Here is a 19,465-nt window from a genome sequence, read left to right on the forward strand (position 1 = left end):
TTCTGCAGGCCAAGATGTTGCATTAGAGACCTCAGTACAAGAGTTGCATATATTCCTCTTTTTTTAAACCACAGATGTTAAAAAACAGCGTTGGAAATTTCAAGTTAAAATGACGAAATATTAGCTACCCATACCCAAAAAAGACATCAATCATCGACGATGAAAATGAATCAATTTACAGGAGATCCACGAAACGCAATCACATTATTGAACAAGTACATAAATAAAAAATTACTTTCTCCAGAGTAAACTATGTATTACATTGTGAATTCATATCTGGAATATGACACTTTAAATCTACACTGTTAGCGTGACTATCAAAATCTTTTCTAAAATGTGTAGTCCACGCCCACATCAGTCATTCACTGAATGACAAGGCCTATAGCATTAAATAAAAAAAAAAAATATATATGGTGCATAGACAGTAATATTACAAAATCACATTTGCCACCATAAAGATCTATACTGATCTTTCATTGTCCAACAGCAAATGTTTCCCAACCACATAAAGCTTGTTTATCACACACAAGCTCTGAAGCAAGAGAGAACTCAAAAACTGCATCATTCAGGAAGAAAGCAAAAAAGTGCATTCTGTGCAATATCCTGACATTCGCTGCTACAGGATCAGTTCATGAGTGTATTACCACTGTTGAGGTAATTGCAATGTCAAACCAAAATTAAGAAGTTTATCAATAGCTATCTATACAACATTAATGGTGAAGTGTTGCGTGCTAGGCTTCGTCGCTGTCCTGTCCGGGTCAGGAAGTTGTGATTGCAGGGTGAGGGCTTACTCCACTTGCATATTGCGCAACAGAAGCCCTTTTTTCACACCTCCCTGCAGCATCCTGGCACCAAGACTAGTGCCTGTAATCCCATCACTAAAGACAGAAAGAGAATAAAATAATGTTGAGCGAGCACACACCCACACCCACACCCCCACACACACACACACACACACACACACACACACAGGCAAAAGGTTGTATTGGAGTAGTTGTGAGTTATATACTTATAAGCAAAATTCCTTTCAATTAAAGTACAGACCAATTATGAACATGGTCATCATACATAGCTGCAGTTAAAATAAAAAACCCTGTATAAACAATAAAAGAGGAAAATGCATGGTAGTATCCAGTATAAAAAAAACCCGACAATTTCGGCACACCTAACACCAACTGTACACCTGAAGCAACTGTAAGACATGAACATGGAGAGTCTCTTTGTAACTTCACTGCTGCTTACATGGGGCTAAACTTCCTCTTCTTAGGATCAGGAGGTTCAGGTCCATCTGCAAGTCTCTGCAACCAAAACAAAGGAGGTCCATGAAATCAATATTATATGCACTCAATCAGTAACAAACATCATGATTCTAAGCATTGTTGTCCAACTCCTATAGTCGGACACTGAGACATGACCAACCTCTTTGCCTGCAGCGTCCTGCTGGACTCTTCTCTGCTCCAAGTTTTGCTGCGGGCAGATAGATATGGAAGTTAAAGTATAGACATGATTACAAGAGGAATTTTTTTAGGCTGCAACTGTGTAATTTTTAGATACCTTTTAGATAACAGATAGTAAAGTTTTAACACAATAAACAATTTAACACACTGAAAACAGGTTGCCTTTTCAGCAAGGAGTGAACAGATATTCCTTATTAATAATTTATGCAATGTTTGTAACTGTGTGAAATTGTATAACCACCTTATGTAGCTCAGAGAGCTGCTGATGCCTGATGAGGGCCTCCTTGCTGGGGAACTGCCTCCTACACAGCAAACAAGCCAGTTTCACCCAGTCTGTCATTCTCCCTTCCCTCTCATCTTTCTCGCCTCCCTCTTCTTCGCTGTCAGTTTCTCCACTGTAGGCCGGGACCAGACCCTGCTGCTGAGGTGGAGAATGCTGCAGAAATAACATGCAAGATCAAAGACTGAGGAACAAATAGACACATATTTTGGTAGTATGCGCTAACAATTTCTACAAAATGACAGGGTGTAAGAGAAACTGCAAGGAAAACAGACCAACACAGGACACACAAGTACAAAACTGTGACCAAGTCCTTACTTCTGCACTTTGTCGGATCTGGTCCAGAAACATCTGAGGCCGTTCAGACAGGGCCCCCTGCAGGACAGAAAAGCAAAATCAGTGGGATTACCAGGCCAGACCTTATCTTATGCAGACATTGTCTTATTTCTTACACTTTGGCAGGATGAGTGGTTTTAGGAGCAAAAGCTCGAGTTCTCTGGTTGATGGACATTCTCCTCAGTCACAATGATACCCTGCTGCCATGAGGGTACAAACGTGTGTACAACTAAGCATGTGTCACGCACCTTTTTCTCCAGAACAGCATAGCCTGCATCAGCACTAGCAGATTCTCTGCGGTCATCTAGGCGACTGTGGCCAGGCGCCCTAGTGTAACCAGGTGGTAGCGCTGTGGACCCGACGCCAGGGGAGGAAGAGACAGAACGCATGTTCTCCTTCTGTCTATTCAGACTCTTAGCCCAGCGCTCCATATCTTTGGCAATCTGTTTATATATATATATATACACACACACAAAGTGAGGCAAGTTAGCCAGTTAAATTGACTGAAGAGAGGACTTACAGTTTTGAAATGCTGCATCCGAAATGCCACAGCAAATGTTCTGTTTTTTTGTTGATAATTTGTAAGGAGGTCAACTGGCAACTGGTCAATTTTGGCCACAGTATATTATTGTTATTTTGTCAACTAACAGAGAGGTGTTGAATCATACATACTGAAATGAACATATGGTGTCCACCCTTTTACAGAGTTGTACATATGTAAAAAAACAAAATAAAAACAAAGAGCCAAGCAAGAAAAAAGGTATTGTTTGGTTCTCACAAAAGGTTCACTTTGAATTTTCTGTGGATCACTGTCAGTACTTTAACATGTATCCACTATGTAGAGTACCTGTTGAGCAGTTTTATTCCTGGGTTTGTCTTTTTTCTCCTTGCTGCCAGGGGAAGCAAACAGTGAGTCTGAAGGGCCTGCGCTAACACCCATGGGAGCACCTTCTGTGTCTGACTGGCCGGCAGCAGCAGGAATGTAGTTGTGCTTCTCGCCATCCCAGTACATGTACTGCTGCGTATGAGGGTTGTAGTAGTACTGAAAAGAGGAGTGGCAAACAAAACCAGACAGAAATGCTGAGCAAGAAGACACATTGAGACAAGTCTTTTAAAAAGGGCTGGCTAAACATTTAGACTTCAGTACATTCATCACTCTTTACCTGGGAGTTAGGGTCATAGTAGAGTCCAGTGAGTGGGTCGTAATAGTAGCCAGAGCATTCGTCATACTGATATGTGGACACATCTGGCACAGCTACAGTCAAAAAGGACAAAGTACATTTACCTCGGGGTTACTTTTTGAATTACAAAACCTTTAACTGATCATAAAAGGTTAGCTTGACTGTTAATCAGGAGCATCATGATTCATATACTTCAGATAAACTGAATTAATGCCGAGCAATTAACCACCCAAAAACATTTTTGTAGGCATGTTCTTCATTTTAACAAAGTCTGTGGACATTAGTTTGACAGAGTGGCCTGATTTAAATGTCTGTCACATATGTACATCTACAGTATTTGCAGTTATTAGTAAATATTTTAATTCAATGTTATTTTAAGCTAACACTGAATTCCTAAAGCTATTTGCATACCCCCTTTGGGCTTGAACACTACAAATACATTCTCAACGTGTAAGGAGATTTGGACACAAAGCACAAAGACTTACGGTATTGCTGGAGCTCGTGTTCAGTGCCTGGGGTAGCAGGTTGGCTGGGAGTAGCTGGTTGTGGCTTTCCTACTATCTCAACCTTAGGAGAGACAGAGCGTTTAAAAACAAGAACGTAATGGCATGAAAGAATGCAAGAGTACAAGAGACAAAGAAGAAAAGCAAAATAAATATTGTACCTGTGTGGCTGTTGAGGTGGTAGCTGTGGTGATGAGAGCAGTCTGGGTATGAGTGGGAGGCTGCTGCACAACTGCCGATCTCGATGTCACTGCCTCAGTTGAAATGGAAGCTGCACACAGCCACGCATACACAAACAGCTGGCTCAAGTCCAATTGCACTTCCAAGTTCAATTAAAATTTATACATCTATATAGATCCTATGTTCTATATACTTATAGTGTATGTGTCATACCAACCTGGGGCTGCTCCTCCTGTGTATGTCCCCATCAGGGCTGCTCCTGCACTGGGTAAAGCAGCAGCCCTGACATCGGCCTGGCCCTTGAAAGTTGTGCCATCAAGCACGGAGTATTCACTTCCTTCCTGATTGTACGTTACTGCTGCCCCCTGCTGATACACTGCTGTTTCTACACTCTGGCCTCCACCTGATCCATTCTGAGGGGTCTGAGAATAAAAATGTTATTTTTCCAATGGAGGCAAAAATTTAAACACAATCATAAATATACAAATTTGAAAGAGTTTTCTCCGCCGCAGTGATAATTCAGACACGTTACCTGGGTGACAGCCCACTGTGCAGCAGCTATAGCCGTGCTGGCCACTGTAGCAGCACTCACTCTGCTGCCATCCGTCAGGAACACATCACTGGCGTGTAAATGAGGCAGAGAGAGCGTTTCAGTTGACCTACATTTCATAACAGCTTTTCTTGTGATGCAAAAATACATTCACTCTATTTTTAGGCTACTAATTTGTTTTGGGTAATCTTCTGCAAAGCTATTTCTGATCCACTTTATAAACATGCCTAATTTGAGCTTTAATGTGACATGGCCATCGCTGATTTGTACCCACAATATTATCAGAAAATGTAAAAAGAAATGTGCAGCGCTCTTGGCATGTGATTCTCTTTGCTGCCAAGTTTGGGTGTATGAGTTTTTACCGTTTAGAGCCTTTGGCAAACTCCACCACAATAGCCTTCCCGTCAATAGAGAGGGCTGGCTGGAGAGCCTGCAAGATCTGGAGCAGCTGAGATGCCTCCTGTTGGGAAAACATACAGAGAGCTGCCCGTTAGTGAGGATCCATTTGTGTGTAATTAACAGTGTGTGCATGTGTGCTTAGGATAAAACTTATTTCTACATCAGTACACATAAATGACATGATGTTTTGTTTACAGATTCATCTAATCTGAACATAATTTGATTTTATACAACGCATCTGTCTAGCACTTATGCATGTGTGTGTCTGCCTCCTCATGTTTCTTACCACTATGGTAGAGAGTTGTAGAAAGGCAAAGCCCCTGTTGAGATGTGTGTGCTTGTCCTTGATTAGGCGAACATTAGAAGGGGAGAGAGTAGCAAATGGAGCCAGAGCAGATAAGATGGCTTCCAGTGAAGTGTGCGGGCCAAGGTTTCTTAGTATCAGAGCTGTAGGAGACGAAGAGAGAACATTATATTCCTAAAACATAAGATTTATCAATTCAGGTACCAGAAAATATACACTTGTGAATGCAAGTATCCCGTGATGCCCCCTTGTGATTTGCAAACTATAGCTAGGTAGATAAAAACTGTCAAAACATGATATAAGGGCAAACATTTGCCATAATACAAATTAAACAATACATTCCAAAAGTACACAAAAACACAAATTAATTAATAAAAATAGAAAGGTCACACCAAAAGGTCTTTCTGAATTGAAGAAGAGCTTGTCATGGTGGGAAATATGGACTCACTGTCATTGGCAACATCTGCCTGCTGTGTAGCCTGTCCTGGGTTGACAGTAGGACCAGAAGAGTGGTAGGGTGCTGGCAGAGGCAATAAGCCTTGGGATCCCTCCTTTTGAAGACCAACGGTCAAATCCCTCTGCAACTGTGGCAACTTCATCTCAGCCTCTGGGGAAAGACAGCATGCCATTTATTTATGATTATATGCTGAGAGAGAGCTTAATTTATTGTAACATGAGGAATAGCAGTTATATTTACAGCTTTTGGGTTAAACTTTACCTGATTTAGGCACACTGCATTTGAAGCACTTCTCTCGCCTTTTAAAGTTTTGCACACCACACTGTTGAAATGTTACATGACCTACTGTTAAGACTTTTTCAAAGGATGAGCTACTACAGTGACTGATATACATGCATACAAATTTAGATTTCCATGTATGTGTGCCTCGCGATGCAAACACACAACCTTGTTGCAGAGCCAGTCTTCATTGGCACGTGGTTTTGGGTCGCTGTAGTGCATCGACACTCTTTGTCCCAGAATCAACAGCACTCCCTGAAAGAAAATGAAAGAGAGGGAGGGGGAACAAAGAATGATTATCAGCGATAATTAGGCCATACATGCCAGAGAAAGGCCTCATCTCACAAGAGATGAGAGAGAGAGAAAGGGACGAGAGGGAGAGGGGAACAGAGAGAAAGAAAGCAGAACTGAGGCTGAAAGAAAGAGGACACCAGAGAATTGCAACCTTCAGCTTTAGGAAATTGGGACGGACTGAGATGGTGTATGTGTAGTGTGTGGGTGTCCATTTTTAAGGACACAATGTGTTTTGTTCAATTGTGTCATCCCTCCCCCCTTAAGGGGAAACCTTTTCAGAGTTTTCCACACATACCCATCCCACTGTCACCACCTTCGCCCCCCAAATAAACAATAGTGGTCCATCGTAAAGATGTAATAATGGTCGATGACCCAGATATGAAAGGTTGAAAAACAAGAAAATGAAGTACTCTATTGGTACTGATTCAACATACAATAGACCATATGCGAAATTATATGTCATACTATCCCAGAGGTGGTGCTGTAAACTTAGGAGAGAGAACATGTCACTGAAGAAAGAGGAGTCCTCTATTAAAAGAGCTTGTGTTGGACAAATGATGAGAAAATGTGGCTGGGAGGGTCCAGTTATCAAAACTATGTTGTTGGGTCCCAGACAGACAGACGTCAGCATAATGTAACATGAATTTGCCTGTTTGTGAAAGTCTGTATAAAGTAGAAAGAAAAGAGGAATTTCCCCTCAAACGTATTAAGACCTACCTACCTCAGGGACAAAAATCATTTCTCCACTACACCATACTGGAATGCATCATGTTGTGTACATGACAGGGCATGATGTGAGTGTACACTTAACCCATATATATCCCACTGTGTGCTTGCGTGTATATATATATATATATATGTGTGTGTGTGTGTGTATGTGTGTGTGTGTGTGTGTGTGTGTGTGTGTGTGTGTGTGTGTATGTGTGTCTGTGTAAGGGAGAGTGACCTGGTTGGTCTCCATCCAGCGGGTGGCCTCCTGTATGACATTAAACTCGACGAAGGCGAATCCTCGGCTCTGACCTGGACACCGCCCAGCGCCATGGTAACCGAACAACAACAACAACAACAACATAACAACAACGCAGTGAGGGGTTAGTGCTTCATGTCCAGAGGAGAGAGAGACCCTGTGTCAGCACTACTAAAAACATTGCTTCCTCTCTCCCTTGGAAATAACACACTTGAGAGCCAGTTGGAGAGCCGCTGTCAATTTCTCTGCAAGGGCGGGAGGATGCAATGTCAAGTATCTCAACAGGGTCAAGGAAAAAGGGAGAGAGAGGGAGAATCCTACCAACTCATCTGTTTGAGTCGGAGCTCTTTGGCTTTGAATGATGAAGCACCCAGGCATAACACACACACACACACACACACACACACACACACACACACACACACACATCTCTCTGCTACTCTGAGAGTCAGAGTGCAGTCTGAACTATGTAGCACTTTGGTGGAATGTCTCATCTTAAAAGCTCCATATCCTGCCCATGCATTACTATAACTGACTTACAGCACATTATACAACATATTTAGATCTATAACTTTTCTAAACAACACTGTGTATGGTATCACATGGAGTGTTATCACAAAAAGTCATCATTTATACATGTAAAACTCAGTGACTTGTCCTAAAAAACAGAGAGACAGTGATGTAGGGGGGTGAGAAAAACAGCGCAGTGCGGGGGACTGCAAGTGTGCCCGACTCAGATAGGCACACCTTACAGACAACCAGTGAGTTAGCAAAGGAGGAGGCCAGTGAGACAATGACCTTAATGAGGAATCTTTAGAAAAAGACAAGCTTTTCTGAGTGGTAATAATGACGCTCGCGTAGCGGAGAGGTAGCTGCAACACTTATACTGGACACTCATACACCCAAAAATAGCTACAGACACAATCAAACATATTCTGCTACCAGTGCTCATTTCTCACTTGACACGGTTAGTTTGTGAGCGTTGTTTATCTACTCAGACACATCTCACGTCAAGATGGATGAGGCAGAATCATGAAAGGGTAAAGACAATAAGAGAACCAAGGTGAAAAGGAAAATTGAAGTATTGGAGTGAAGATCTACAACCTACGGCTGTATGCATGCATTCTTGTCTTAAAGGAAACAATGGATAGGGCTCTCCTTTGAAGCGTGCATGGATGTTTTGTTACCCTGTGGGCACTAGCAAACATTCAGACACCAGCAGATCAAAGAATCAAAGCAGGAATCTAAGCAAAGGCCAGTATATACTATATCTAACTATAAAGGAAGGAATCTCTGTCTGTATATCTGTGTCCATTCACCTGACAAACTTCACGCTTGGTTGGGGTATTGCTGAGGATGCAAGGAAGTGCAGTGTTGCGTATGAATGTTTGGATGAGCAGCTCTTGAGAAAGCTGAGAAACATCACTCTGCAGAGCCAGAGGGGACTACGTTATACCCAGAGCCATGTAGAGAGACGGTTAGAGTTAACCCTCTATGTGGCTCTGGGTATACCTAAAAAAGCAGAGTTTTGATAACCATGTGCAGTAGTTAACTTAATGTTATAAAGCTAATGTTAGCGAGATACCTTCAATGAACAACATTCTATCCTTTGTCATGCACTGGGTGCCAGCTATAACCTGAGGTAGCTGGAAGGCTTCAGCATGAAGTCATGCATTTTATAAAGAGTATTGCTATAGCAGTAAATATTTTTTTAATGGCAGGGTTTTTCTTTCAGTATCTCCCACAAATGCTGATAACGTGAAATAATTGAAGGCTACATTTTGCTTTTCATACGTACAGTGGGTCTTTGGCCTACGTTTGGTCAATTAAATGTCAATTAATAAAGAAGCAGAAATACCAATATTGATTATAATTAATAATTTCAGTGTGGCTTTGGGTCTAAAACTATTACTGTGTTCTTAATAAAATAAAAACCGGTGCCGTGTGTACGTCTAACACTGTGGGTCTGGAACTGCTGAGTCTAGAACTGCGGGGGGGATCCCTGGCTGTGAAAGCTGCAAGCAGCAATACCCGAGCCCAAGCAAATGGCCCATTAGGAAAAGGCACTGCACCTAGTAGTAGAAATAAACGTGTTCTTTGTGTGAATTATCTATCCCGAGGTCAGAGTATGAAGAAAGACAGTGACGGTAAGAGAGAAGGGAAAGGAGAGTGAGGATGCTAATTAATGAGAGAGAGAAGGGAAAGTCGCCTGAAAGAGCAATGAAACTGAAAAGAGCTGGTAATGGATGAGTGCGACACAAAGGGAGGGTAAAGAGCACGTGAAAAAAAATTCGGGGCAATGGACAAAACCTCACCTGAAGATTTGTTCCTCATGAGGCGAACCTCTCTTGGCTGGATCCCCTGCTCCTGAAGTTGTGCCCGGATCTATGAACACAGTGGCATTATTACCATTAAACTTAACAACGGGACCCATGAATCATCACACCACTGCAGAGACATACACTTGCCTCATTGGCTGAGGCATTGGGTGGCAGCATGCGAAGCATTATGATGTTGCTTGGCCTCTGGTTGTGGTCTAGATCTGCACGGTAGTCCTGGTCCCTCTGATCCAACTCCTCAAGGGACAGGTCTGCATCAGCACTCCCACAACTATGCTCCTCTGCCCCATCTGCAAAAGCCTGAATAGGACAGTCAGAAATTAGCAACTGATGTCAGTAACAAAATGAAGTGGAGCAGCTCAATAAAGAGGATGTGGCTTACCCTCCTCTTCACCGCCCCACGAGAGAACCTGTCCTCCTCTCTCTGTCTTGTCGTACTGTATTCCATCTGTTCAGAATGGGCGCCACCATGACCCCAGTTGCCATCCCTACTTCCTGAATGAGAGGCACTGTTCTCAGGAAAGCCTCTTCCACCTCTCCCCCGACCCCTTTCCTGCTGGCCAGTCCGTAACGGCTCAAACTCCCGCCGGGATCCCTCCTCCCCTCTGTGGAGCATGGGAAGGCCTACATCAGGCTGCGACTGAGAGCAAGCCGGCCATGGGAGCCCTTTCCCCTCACGCCCAATGTCCCCTCGCCCATCTCCTCTCTGTTGAAACCCGGGGCGGTCTAGGAGACGACCTGGTGAGAAGTCACAGACACTAAGTGATTGCTCATCACGGCCGTATGGTCTGCCCCCCTCTGCACTGACATCATATCCTATTATTGCCTCCTCATCCTCTTGGCCATAGCCTCGGTAGTCCATATCTCGAAAGTTGTGATCATTGTGTGTGTTGCCATAGCGACCTGTGCGGTCACCTCGCCCACCCCTGTGGAAGGAGAAAACAACGTGAGGGATTTGTCTGAGAGGGGGGAAAGGTATCAAATGAATGTTTAACTCACCTCCTTTCATAGTCCATGGTGATCCAGTGACTCTGCTCCTGGTCGGTCCTTTCTCTGTTTGATTACAGCATAGATACCCTGGAAGTAAATCGGCAGTTTACTCTTTAGAATGAGAAGCATTAATCAGGAGGATCACAGTAAAATTTGCAGACTGTAACTATACATCAGTTGTTTATTAGAAACAAAGTCAAAACTTATAATCCACTACTTTACATAAAGCCCAGAGATATGTCGGTCTAAGGGTTAGCTGCATTTTTCAAAGCATACTTCTCGTACTTTGAATGCTATATCACCTTAGAGTCAATGCTTTACAAACTACTCACCAAAAGCCACAAATTACCCTGCATCATTAATAAACGTATGTGCGTAACGCACATGCACGAGCTTACAATCCAAAACCGAGCATTCAACAATGACTTGTGGCGGTCATCTCGGTTAGTGGGTAAGCTAGCGTTAACTAGTTTAGCCTGAGGTTGGCTAGCTAACGTTTGTCCAAACGGCTGTCAGCCGTTGCAAACACAACAACTGCAGTTTTATGTGAAATAGGACAACACTTACCAATGCCACATATAACCGACAATAGGTCTTTAAATGTCACGTTGAAGGCCAGGTGAGAAGGATGTATTATTTTTCCAGGGAACCAAGTGCAATTATTTTTCAGCGAACCAAGTGTAAAATGGCCACAGCGAGACGTTTCAGAGTGGGAGGGACCAATACCTGACTCTGTTATATGATTGGTGCTTTGAAAGAGAAGACATAAATGTCGAAGATGATTGGCCGAGACCAAGCCTAACAAGCCAACCCTAAACTAGTATCGTTAGCCCCATGACTGATAAATTGAGGACATGCACGGCATGCGATTCTGTTGAAATCATGCAATATAAAATCAGAGATTAAGATATTTTGACAGGTTATGAGTGTTTTTATTTGGGTCGGAAAAAGAATGCCGGGAATGTTGGGATTGGATTGCTGTAATTATATCTGAATTTATGGATCAAACACATAAATACCTTACAAGAAAATCCTAATTTCATCTTTATTGGGGGGGAAATAATCCAGAAAATCCTAATATGTCACAGGGCAAAAAGAGAAAGAAAAAAGAAAAAGAAAAAACCTGCTACAGCAGCCCACCCCCAAATTCTAGCCTTACACCCTAAGCTTTACCTTCAATGGATTAAACGAAACAACTACTACAGTTGCAATTTATTATTGACATAAGCTAATCATAACAGCAAGATTAAGTAAAATGATTACAATATACTAAGAAAATTTGAAACATCAACAATAAAAAGTTATAGTACAATAATGACAATATCATTAAAGGGGGAATGGGGAGAGTTGAGTAAAAGGCAAACTTGAAATACACATCAATAACATGCCCTTACAAGGCCTTGTAAGACATACAGTACATAATGGGCATTATAGTGAAAAGATAAGCCTATCATCTATCTGAAAGAATATTCAACTTATCAACTATATCACTCATGATTTGACCCACTGATTAACACAATCAAATGGTACACACAAAAAAGGTCCTAAAAACTCATATGTTTAACCTGATTGTGCCTCTACATATTGTACAATGTCTTCCAGTAAAGTGAAGGTTTCTATGTCACTCCAAGTAGCTGTTAAATTTCATTACCCATCTGAGCCATAAAATGAGGCCATTAGGGGTAACTTTGGCATGGAAACAAGGGGTTAGGGTCAGTGACGCAGAAGGCCTTTCTATGCTTACAGTACATAGACACATATGTTAATACACACATTCACTGCATGCAAACCTGCATTGGAGTAAAGAAACCACCATACAGTTGCACGCGTGCACACACACACACACACACACACACACATTCTTAAGCACAGGTAAGTGATTCAGTATGGGAAAATATCTCATACAATCTAGTTTAGGCATACCCCTGCATAGCGCCTGAGTCAGAATATGGGCCTGAAGGAGCCAAGCCAATGACAGGGAGAAAGCATTCACGAATGTGATGTGTGGACAAAATAATACCCTACTGAAGTTATGAATCCCAACCCCACAACTTACTCTTCTTGACCACTGCTCTCAAGGCACTACATGTAGGCGATACTGTGTAAAAATCCACTTAGACATGGTTTTAATTCAAACCTATTTTATATTTATGTCTTTTTTCTGTCTTTCTTTCTCATGTCCCCATTGTCTTTGGCCTGTTAAGACCATCTTCTCTCTTCATTCCAATTATGGCACATTTCAACCAGTTTAAATCTAATCAACTTCAAATCACCCCCACCACCTGCCCTACAAGCTTCTAGATCTGAAAGTTTTTGATAGACTAAAGCAAAATGGCACATAACCTAATTTATAGACCAAGGACCAAGGTGTAAAAGCCTATCAAATCATTTAAGACCAGCTTTAATTTGCTGAGGATAATCGGGTGGTCACAAATTGAATGTCTGCAAAACTTTTCAGGGCCCTCCCCAATATTCCCCCCATGTTTAATATCAGTGGAAGCAGCCTTCTCCATCTGTGCTTAATGGCCACTCCCTCTTCTCTGAGAGCCTATAACAGAAGGCAGGAAGACTTCTTGCAACGTTTCTTGGCCTGCAGTGCTGCCCTAGTTGCCATCTCAAAGACTTCCCTCACACCATCTTTGGTTTTGGCAGAACACTCTTGGTAGCCATAGGCGCTGATGCGGTTCGCCATCTCTTTGCCATCTTCATATTTAACTGGTTCCTGGAAACACGCATCAGAGAGAAGGTTTACATTTTAACATTTATACCAACAAACATGCACATACCAGCATGTTTTGAAACAAAAAAACTGACCTGTTTCATTTTGGCAAGCTCTCGTCTAGTGTGCTCGTCATTACGCAGATCTTTTTTATTGCCCACCAGGATGATGGGAACATTTGGACAGAAGTGTTTCACTTCAGGTGTCCACTTCTCGGGAATATTCTCTACAATGAGTAGAGAGGAACAAATGCATTAATTAGCAGCATTTATCAATTTCATAATCACATGGTGTTTGATACATAGTGCTGTGAGTGTTGCAAAGACAATACCTAAACTATCAGGGCTGTCTACAGAGAAGCACATGAGGATAACATCAGTGTCGGGGTAGGAGAGAGGCCTCAGTCTGTCATAGTCTTCCTGACCTGCTGTATCCCAAAGTGCTAGCTCTACCTGAGAAAAGAGAGAGAGGGTTGCATGCATAGACTTTAAATATGTAAGGATAGATGGGTAAACAATTTGACAAAAAATGTTTAAGCCATTTAACTAAAAAAAACATTTGATGGTTTCAAATGTGAGAATGTGCTGCTTTTTACTATCCTGCATTATAATAAATTGTTTCTCTTTGAGTTTTGTCCTGATGGTCAAATAAAACAAGACATTTGATGACCTGGGGCTTTAGTAACTGATTACTACAAGGAGGATGTCCAAGGTTGCATTTTTCCTGGCTCTCTCCTTGATTTGAGGATGCAACCTTGGACTCTTGGTAACTGATTTTCCGATGTTTTATAAACCAAGCAATTAACTAATCAAAACAATTATCAACAGATTCATCATTAATGAAAACAATTGTTGCAGCTCTAATTACTTTGAATTTTAAATTCAGACAATGTGATAGGCAATCACAATATTAAATAAAACTATTATCACTCATTTTGCTAGACACCTGTATAGTCTCTTCAAGGGTCCCTCCAAAGACCATCATTTGCAGCCTGTTTTAAGGCTTACCTGTTTCCCATCCACTTCAATGTCTGCCACATAGTTCTCAAACACAGTTGGGACATAGACCTCTGGGAACTGGTCCTTACTGAAGACGATGAGAAGACATGTCTTCCCACACGCACCATCCCCAACTATCACCAACTTCTTCCTGATAGCAGCCATCTATGGAAAAGGGACCAAAACAAGGTTATACTTTTAGGTTACCACAAGTCACTACTCACCATCAATAATTACACCCATGCATAATTTTACCAATCGTTTACTGTTGCACAAACAGGAATGGATTTTAAAAAAGCATTTACAGTGCTTGGTATGTTCCAACAACAGTTCTACTGGCTGGCACATTATGTTACAGTCTTAGACAACGATATCAACACTAGCAGACCCGCGTCCTTTTATGTGAAGAGTTTCATTTAAAATATTATGACGTGCGACATAAATCTAAACCAAAACGACCAGGCTGGAAAACAGTGAGGCTGCCTCGGAGGTAGAGGGTGTATACGTATAACATTTCCGTGCTGTGCCCCCGTTCCTGCATAAAGGCTGTGCAGTGTTTTAGTCCGGGCCTGTCAAACCAGCTAACGTTAGCTAGCAAGAAAGCTAATGGTGTTTCCCGTGGTATGGGTTATTGTCATTCAAGGTATTCTCACTGAAATTACAACTACAGCATTCACAACACTATTGTGATACTCATTTGAATGAAACAGGAACTGGCTTAAAGTTTAAACGCAAAACTGAATATGATTACCGCTTGATGTTTCTGTGTCCGCCTTTCTCCTCTTCCTGACCGACTGGTAAACTCCGCCCACCGCTCACATACGCATGTGCAAGGATGACATTCGTCAGCAGGCTGCGGCATCTTTACTTTTACGTGTATAAAATATACACGTGATTTAATATATATATATATGAATACGGTTTTATTATTCCGTATTAACAAATGAGTTGAATGTATGAAACAGTGTAACAACAGTAATCATCACACTTTTTCATTGTTTTTGTATTGACAGTTTCAAATATCAATAATGCAATTTATTCAGTTGGGTCATTTGTCCATATGTACAATAGCAGTAGACACAAATGTAAAAAAACAAACAAAAAAAACAACTATATATAAATGATAATTCAGAAGGAAAAAATAACTCATTTTAAGAGTTTCAAGTTTCAGGTGTATTAGTCCATGTGGAGGGAGAAAAAGACAGCATAGTTATGTAGGCTACGGACAATTACATCTTAAATTCAAGAACATTTTCACAAAACTTAGCTTTGTCAAGTTCTATGTCACAATTGAGTCATGAAATGTTAAATTTTTTCTATACCCAAGATTTATTTTTATTTATGTTAGCAAGCATGAATCCCGATTATCTTGCATTCAGAGCTCTGCAGAGCTGTGCAAGTACACCGCTCACTCCTGCCTGAGGACTAGGGCACAGAGACTCTTAAGTCTGCAGTCCGTCTGAGCTGCCTCAGCTCTCACACTGAGACTCTTATAAAGCATCTCCATGATTCAGTAGGGGAGATTACCTCTTCTGGCCCCCTTAAAGTGAGCATGTCTTCCCTCTCCTCCTCCTCAGAGTTCATTTGAGTGCATTGAGAAGTTCATAGATGCCATTGCTGCTGCTTCTATTTGTTTCTATGGACACTGGAGGTAAAGTTGCTCTGATTGGCTGCCTTGCTCAGCCAGTCTTAGGTCTATTTCCTGACGGCGGTTGTGGTGGTGGTGCTGTTGCTGCGCTGGTAGAACAGCACATAGGCTTGATTGGTCTGAAGCTGGTTCTCTGAGACTGAAGTGACACTGCAGGTGGGTAGATGGCGAGAAATTATGAGAAATAGCTCCAGGTTTAAACAGAAGATTCAGAACAGAAGAAATTTCACAGATGACCCATAGATACAGTAGGGGTTTCAAATAGACTCTCTATGACATGGACTTAGCAGGGAATTGCATATTAAAACAAATTTATTTGGGTGCAAGGTGAATCTCACCTGGAGTCATTGTAGAAGCACCATCCATTTTCATCTGAACAGCAAGCTGTGTAGTGGCCCATGTTCACCGTCCCCGTGTGGTTACATATTGCATATAAATCATACAGAACTGGGCCTGTGGGGACACGCATAGATATAATGACTTACATGTTCTGTTCTTTAGAACCATGTTGTGTGTGTTTTACAAGTTTGCAAATTATGGAATAATCTACCTTCGAACCTCTCCTGCACTTTTTATTATATCAACTTTTCACTGTATTCCTTTTGTCAAAAATAAATGAAATGATACACAGTAACAATGCACAAGGACACACTGAAAGAAAGTTTTGGTTGTGTTACCACAGTCCACGGGTCCGTAGGGTCCAAGGTCCAGGTTAGTGAGAGGGAACGACACAAACACTGTGCTTTTACTGATGGACCACCGTGACATCGTAAAACGATTCAGATCTAATCGTGACTGTTAAGCATCATTATAACTTCCTGCACAAATACATCACTTAGTAATAGTAAGGTTAGTACACTGAGTAAGCTTTGTGGCCAAGGATACGGATCACAATAACCTGGGGAAACCTTTGGATGGACAGCCGTTTGGTGCACTCTGTATGCCTGTTACACCTCTCACACATCTGAAACAAATGCACACATGCAAAAAACGTTATTAAAAGCAGCTGAAATATTAAGGCAAGTGTGATCCACCACTCTTGTTATTTAACTTTGTATTAACTTTCTATAAATTTTGATTGATACAATATCAATATACCATTAAATATAGAGATCCCTCTCCCTGTAACACTTTGAAATCAGGTACAAAATCATTTACATCCTTGTACGTTATTGAAAAAACATAATTTACAGCACCAAATTACCTTTAAAAAATATATTTTTCTTGTTTTTTGATTATAAGTTCCTTCTTTTATGTTTCTTTTATCTGCTATTGTTATTTCTGTTAGCTTTGCCTTGCGTTATCTGATTAGATGTGTTACATTTAGACCCACTGGATATTATAGGAGTCGAATGAGGTATGTAATCAGGGATGTCGGCTGCAGGAAACAAACAATGATTTAAAAAACCGAATACATTAAAAAAATATAGGTTACAAATCAATAATAAAATTCAGTTTTTGGAATGAACCATTCCTAGCAGTGTCTGTGTCATTGACCTTTGACCCTAAAGTGAGAGACGCATCGAAGTGTTGTAATCCATAGGTTTTGCACTCTCTGTGTTAACTCACTGGTGAATTCTCCTTGTCCAGTTTCTCCTCTTGAGAGAAGAGGTCCAGGCACTCCCTCAGCGTGACCTCCCCAGCAGAGCTCCTCTTGGGGATGGGCAGTGACAGATCACAGAACACATCAAATGTGTTGGAGTAGTGGGAGCACACTGAGCAATGCAGCGAGCTCCGCAGCTGGCCTGCGAACAGGTCTGCGAGAAGGGCGGCGAGAATGATCAGTGGTTGCCCTCATTTAATGATGCTGATGAGACTAATGGATTGCTCCCCTCACCTACTATTCTGCTGTCATCTATCTCCAAGTGCTTCTTCCACATGGCCGCCGCCTCTTCTGATATCCTAAAGGAGGATGAAAGACGATTGAAAGAAAGAGAACAAAATGTGGTCACATGAAGGATATCAACGTTTCAAGTATAGAATGGTTTCCGTATAAACATACACACCTAAATCTGGCAAATTTCTGTTCGGGTTCCTTCCCTGTTCGTCGAACGTAGGGTCTGCGGTTGATTTCTGTGTGCAGCTTGTCCAATAGGAATCTGAGGAACTCCTGTGCATCCTGTTGACTGAACGCAGAGACACGGGAAGATGTAACATGTATTTTTCTATGCAACTCTCAACTTCAAAACCAAAAAGCACCATCAGTGCTGGTGGCAAACAGTTTCACAACAGTAATGTGGGCTTGCACAAAAATCTCATGGATAGCTGCATTCAAGCTTGAGGAAAAATCAAAACCATCATCTATATTCTCACCTGTAACCACTGAAGTAGGGCACCGCACCCTTGAAAATATTGTAAAACTGTCGTGGATTTACAACTGTCTGTTCTTCATTTATATCCCAAAGGCCTGACAGCACCTGAGAAAAAGCTGGTACATGGGGACAAGGAGCAGTGAGGACAGATGAAAACATAACATGGGAGGGACAATAGGAAGAGGAGGGAGCAGCAGGAGCATACCTTCCATGAGCTTAGCCTCCTCTCTGGAGAACTTCTCATCCCTGTAGGACTTGAGGAGGCAGTAGTCCCGTAGGCCACGTGTGTGAGACAAACACTGGGCTACTGCATTCAGGAAACACTAAGTTGGAACAAGTATAGTGGACAGTGAACCTGTTAATGAAAAAAATAACAATTCTGGAAGCTTTGTTCTTCCAGGACTCTGCTTAACTCACATCATTAAACACTTACTGTGTTTCCTATGTTTCTGAGGCCAACCCTTCCACTTCCTAAGGTGAGCTGCTCTTTCTGGAAAATAAAGACAAAACAGGAAGCTATTGACCTGAACTACTGAGCGGTTATTTCTGTATTAAGTCTTTCTCCTATTTTTAATTTGTATACACATGTAGCTCACTGCAAGTGTGCCCTACTATTTGACCCCTGGCTGTGTCTGTAAGACACAGCGCTGTCTGTCTGCCTTAACCCTGCAATGTCAGTGTGTGTACAGCACTGGTAGGACAGATTTAGCCTTCTTATGTCATTGACATAACAAGAGTGGCTAAAAGGAGGTCAGCCTCAAGCATTCATCCTATTAGAGACCAAGGAGTGCTGACAGGTGCTGAAACACGTGTGTTGATGTGTACTCTCCATCAATTCCTTGACACGATTTCTCTGTCTGTGTTTATGTTCGTCTCATGAGCGCCCCATAAATGCTACAATACGAACAAGCCTACAAGACTACCAGACTTGAAGGTCTGAGCTTAAACGAAAGGGCTGCACAATGTTGTGTTTTGCACACCTCGTTGTCAGTGACCAGAAGCAGGCCCATCAGAGAGGTGTAGAGGACAGACTGGGAGATGTCGGCCGTCTCTCTCTGCAGGCCGTTCTGTGACACCAGGGTTCGACGCAGGGCCTCACAAGAGCCCTCCACGTTGACGCCACTGGCTCCAGGCATCCTAGTATACCAGTAAACCTCAAAAGTGTCTGCCAAAAGGGATCCTCAGGTGGACAGAAGGGCTTCCCAAAGAAGTGATAGCACACTAGGTTGCACCACCTCTGTTTCTTTTCACACTCAGGGTCAAAGGTGAGCA

General features: G+C 42.0%; 3 protein-coding genes across 4 annotated transcripts; all 3 read right to left on the reverse strand.

Moving 5' to 3' along the window:
• Positions 1-155: 155 nt before the first annotated feature.
• On the reverse strand, positions 156-11,240 carry rbm10 (RNA binding motif protein 10). 2 transcript variants are annotated; one of them, XM_046056205.1, is made up of 23 exons: positions 11,084-11,240; positions 10,526-10,603; positions 9,909-10,452; positions 9,656-9,826; positions 9,503-9,572; positions 7,167-7,240; positions 6,095-6,181; positions 5,909-5,969; positions 5,639-5,797; positions 5,173-5,333; positions 4,850-4,947; positions 4,470-4,557; positions 4,155-4,359; positions 3,919-4,028; positions 3,740-3,821; positions 3,237-3,328; positions 2,921-3,115; positions 2,322-2,516; positions 2,056-2,112; positions 1,699-1,893; positions 1,420-1,467; positions 1,243-1,298; positions 156-878 (listed from the first exon to the last, which is right to left on the reverse strand). In XM_046056205.1, the coding sequence occupies exons 2-23, from the start codon at positions 10,540-10,542 to the stop codon at positions 788-790; spliced, it is 2,856 nt and encodes a 951-aa protein (XP_045912161.1). In that variant the 5' UTR covers positions 10,543-10,603; positions 11,084-11,240; the 3' UTR covers positions 156-787. The 2 variants fall into 2 exon arrangements, with proteins under 2 accessions (XP_045912161.1, XP_045912162.1); XM_046056206.1 differs by lacking the exons at positions 10,526-10,603; positions 11,084-11,240 and having other exon boundaries at positions 9,909-10,264; positions 10,335-10,452.
• Positions 11,241-11,426: 186 nt separating this feature from the next.
• LOC123975071 (rho-related GTP-binding protein RhoA-C-like) lies at positions 11,427-15,078 on the reverse strand. Its single transcript, XM_046056212.1, has 5 exons — positions 14,985-15,078; positions 14,243-14,398; positions 13,567-13,687; positions 13,331-13,461; positions 11,427-13,238 (listed from the first exon to the last, which is right to left on the reverse strand). Exons 2-5 carry the CDS (start codon positions 14,396-14,398, stop codon positions 13,065-13,067), a joined length of 582 nt encoding a protein of 193 aa, XP_045912168.1. The 5' UTR covers positions 14,985-15,078; the 3' UTR covers positions 11,427-13,064.
• Positions 15,079-15,792: 714 nt separating this feature from the next.
• usp21 (ubiquitin specific peptidase 21) lies at positions 15,793-19,329 on the reverse strand. The gene is made up of 11 exons (XM_046055584.1): positions 19,174-19,329; positions 18,627-18,683; positions 18,399-18,516; positions 18,195-18,309; positions 17,888-18,007; positions 17,719-17,783; positions 17,451-17,638; positions 16,767-16,845; positions 16,559-16,666; positions 16,220-16,334; positions 15,793-16,031 (listed from the first exon to the last, which is right to left on the reverse strand). Exons 1-11 carry the CDS (start codon positions 19,327-19,329, stop codon positions 15,929-15,931), a joined length of 1,224 nt encoding a protein of 407 aa, XP_045911540.1. The 3' UTR covers positions 15,793-15,928.
• Positions 19,330-19,465: the final 136 nt, after the last annotated feature.

This window comes from Micropterus dolomieu, linkage group LG08 (genome assembly GCF_021292245.1).
Source record: "Micropterus dolomieu isolate WLL.071019.BEF.003 ecotype Adirondacks linkage group LG08, ASM2129224v1, whole genome shotgun sequence".
Taxonomy (NCBI): Eukaryota; Metazoa; Chordata; class Actinopteri; order Centrarchiformes; family Centrarchidae; genus Micropterus; species Micropterus dolomieu.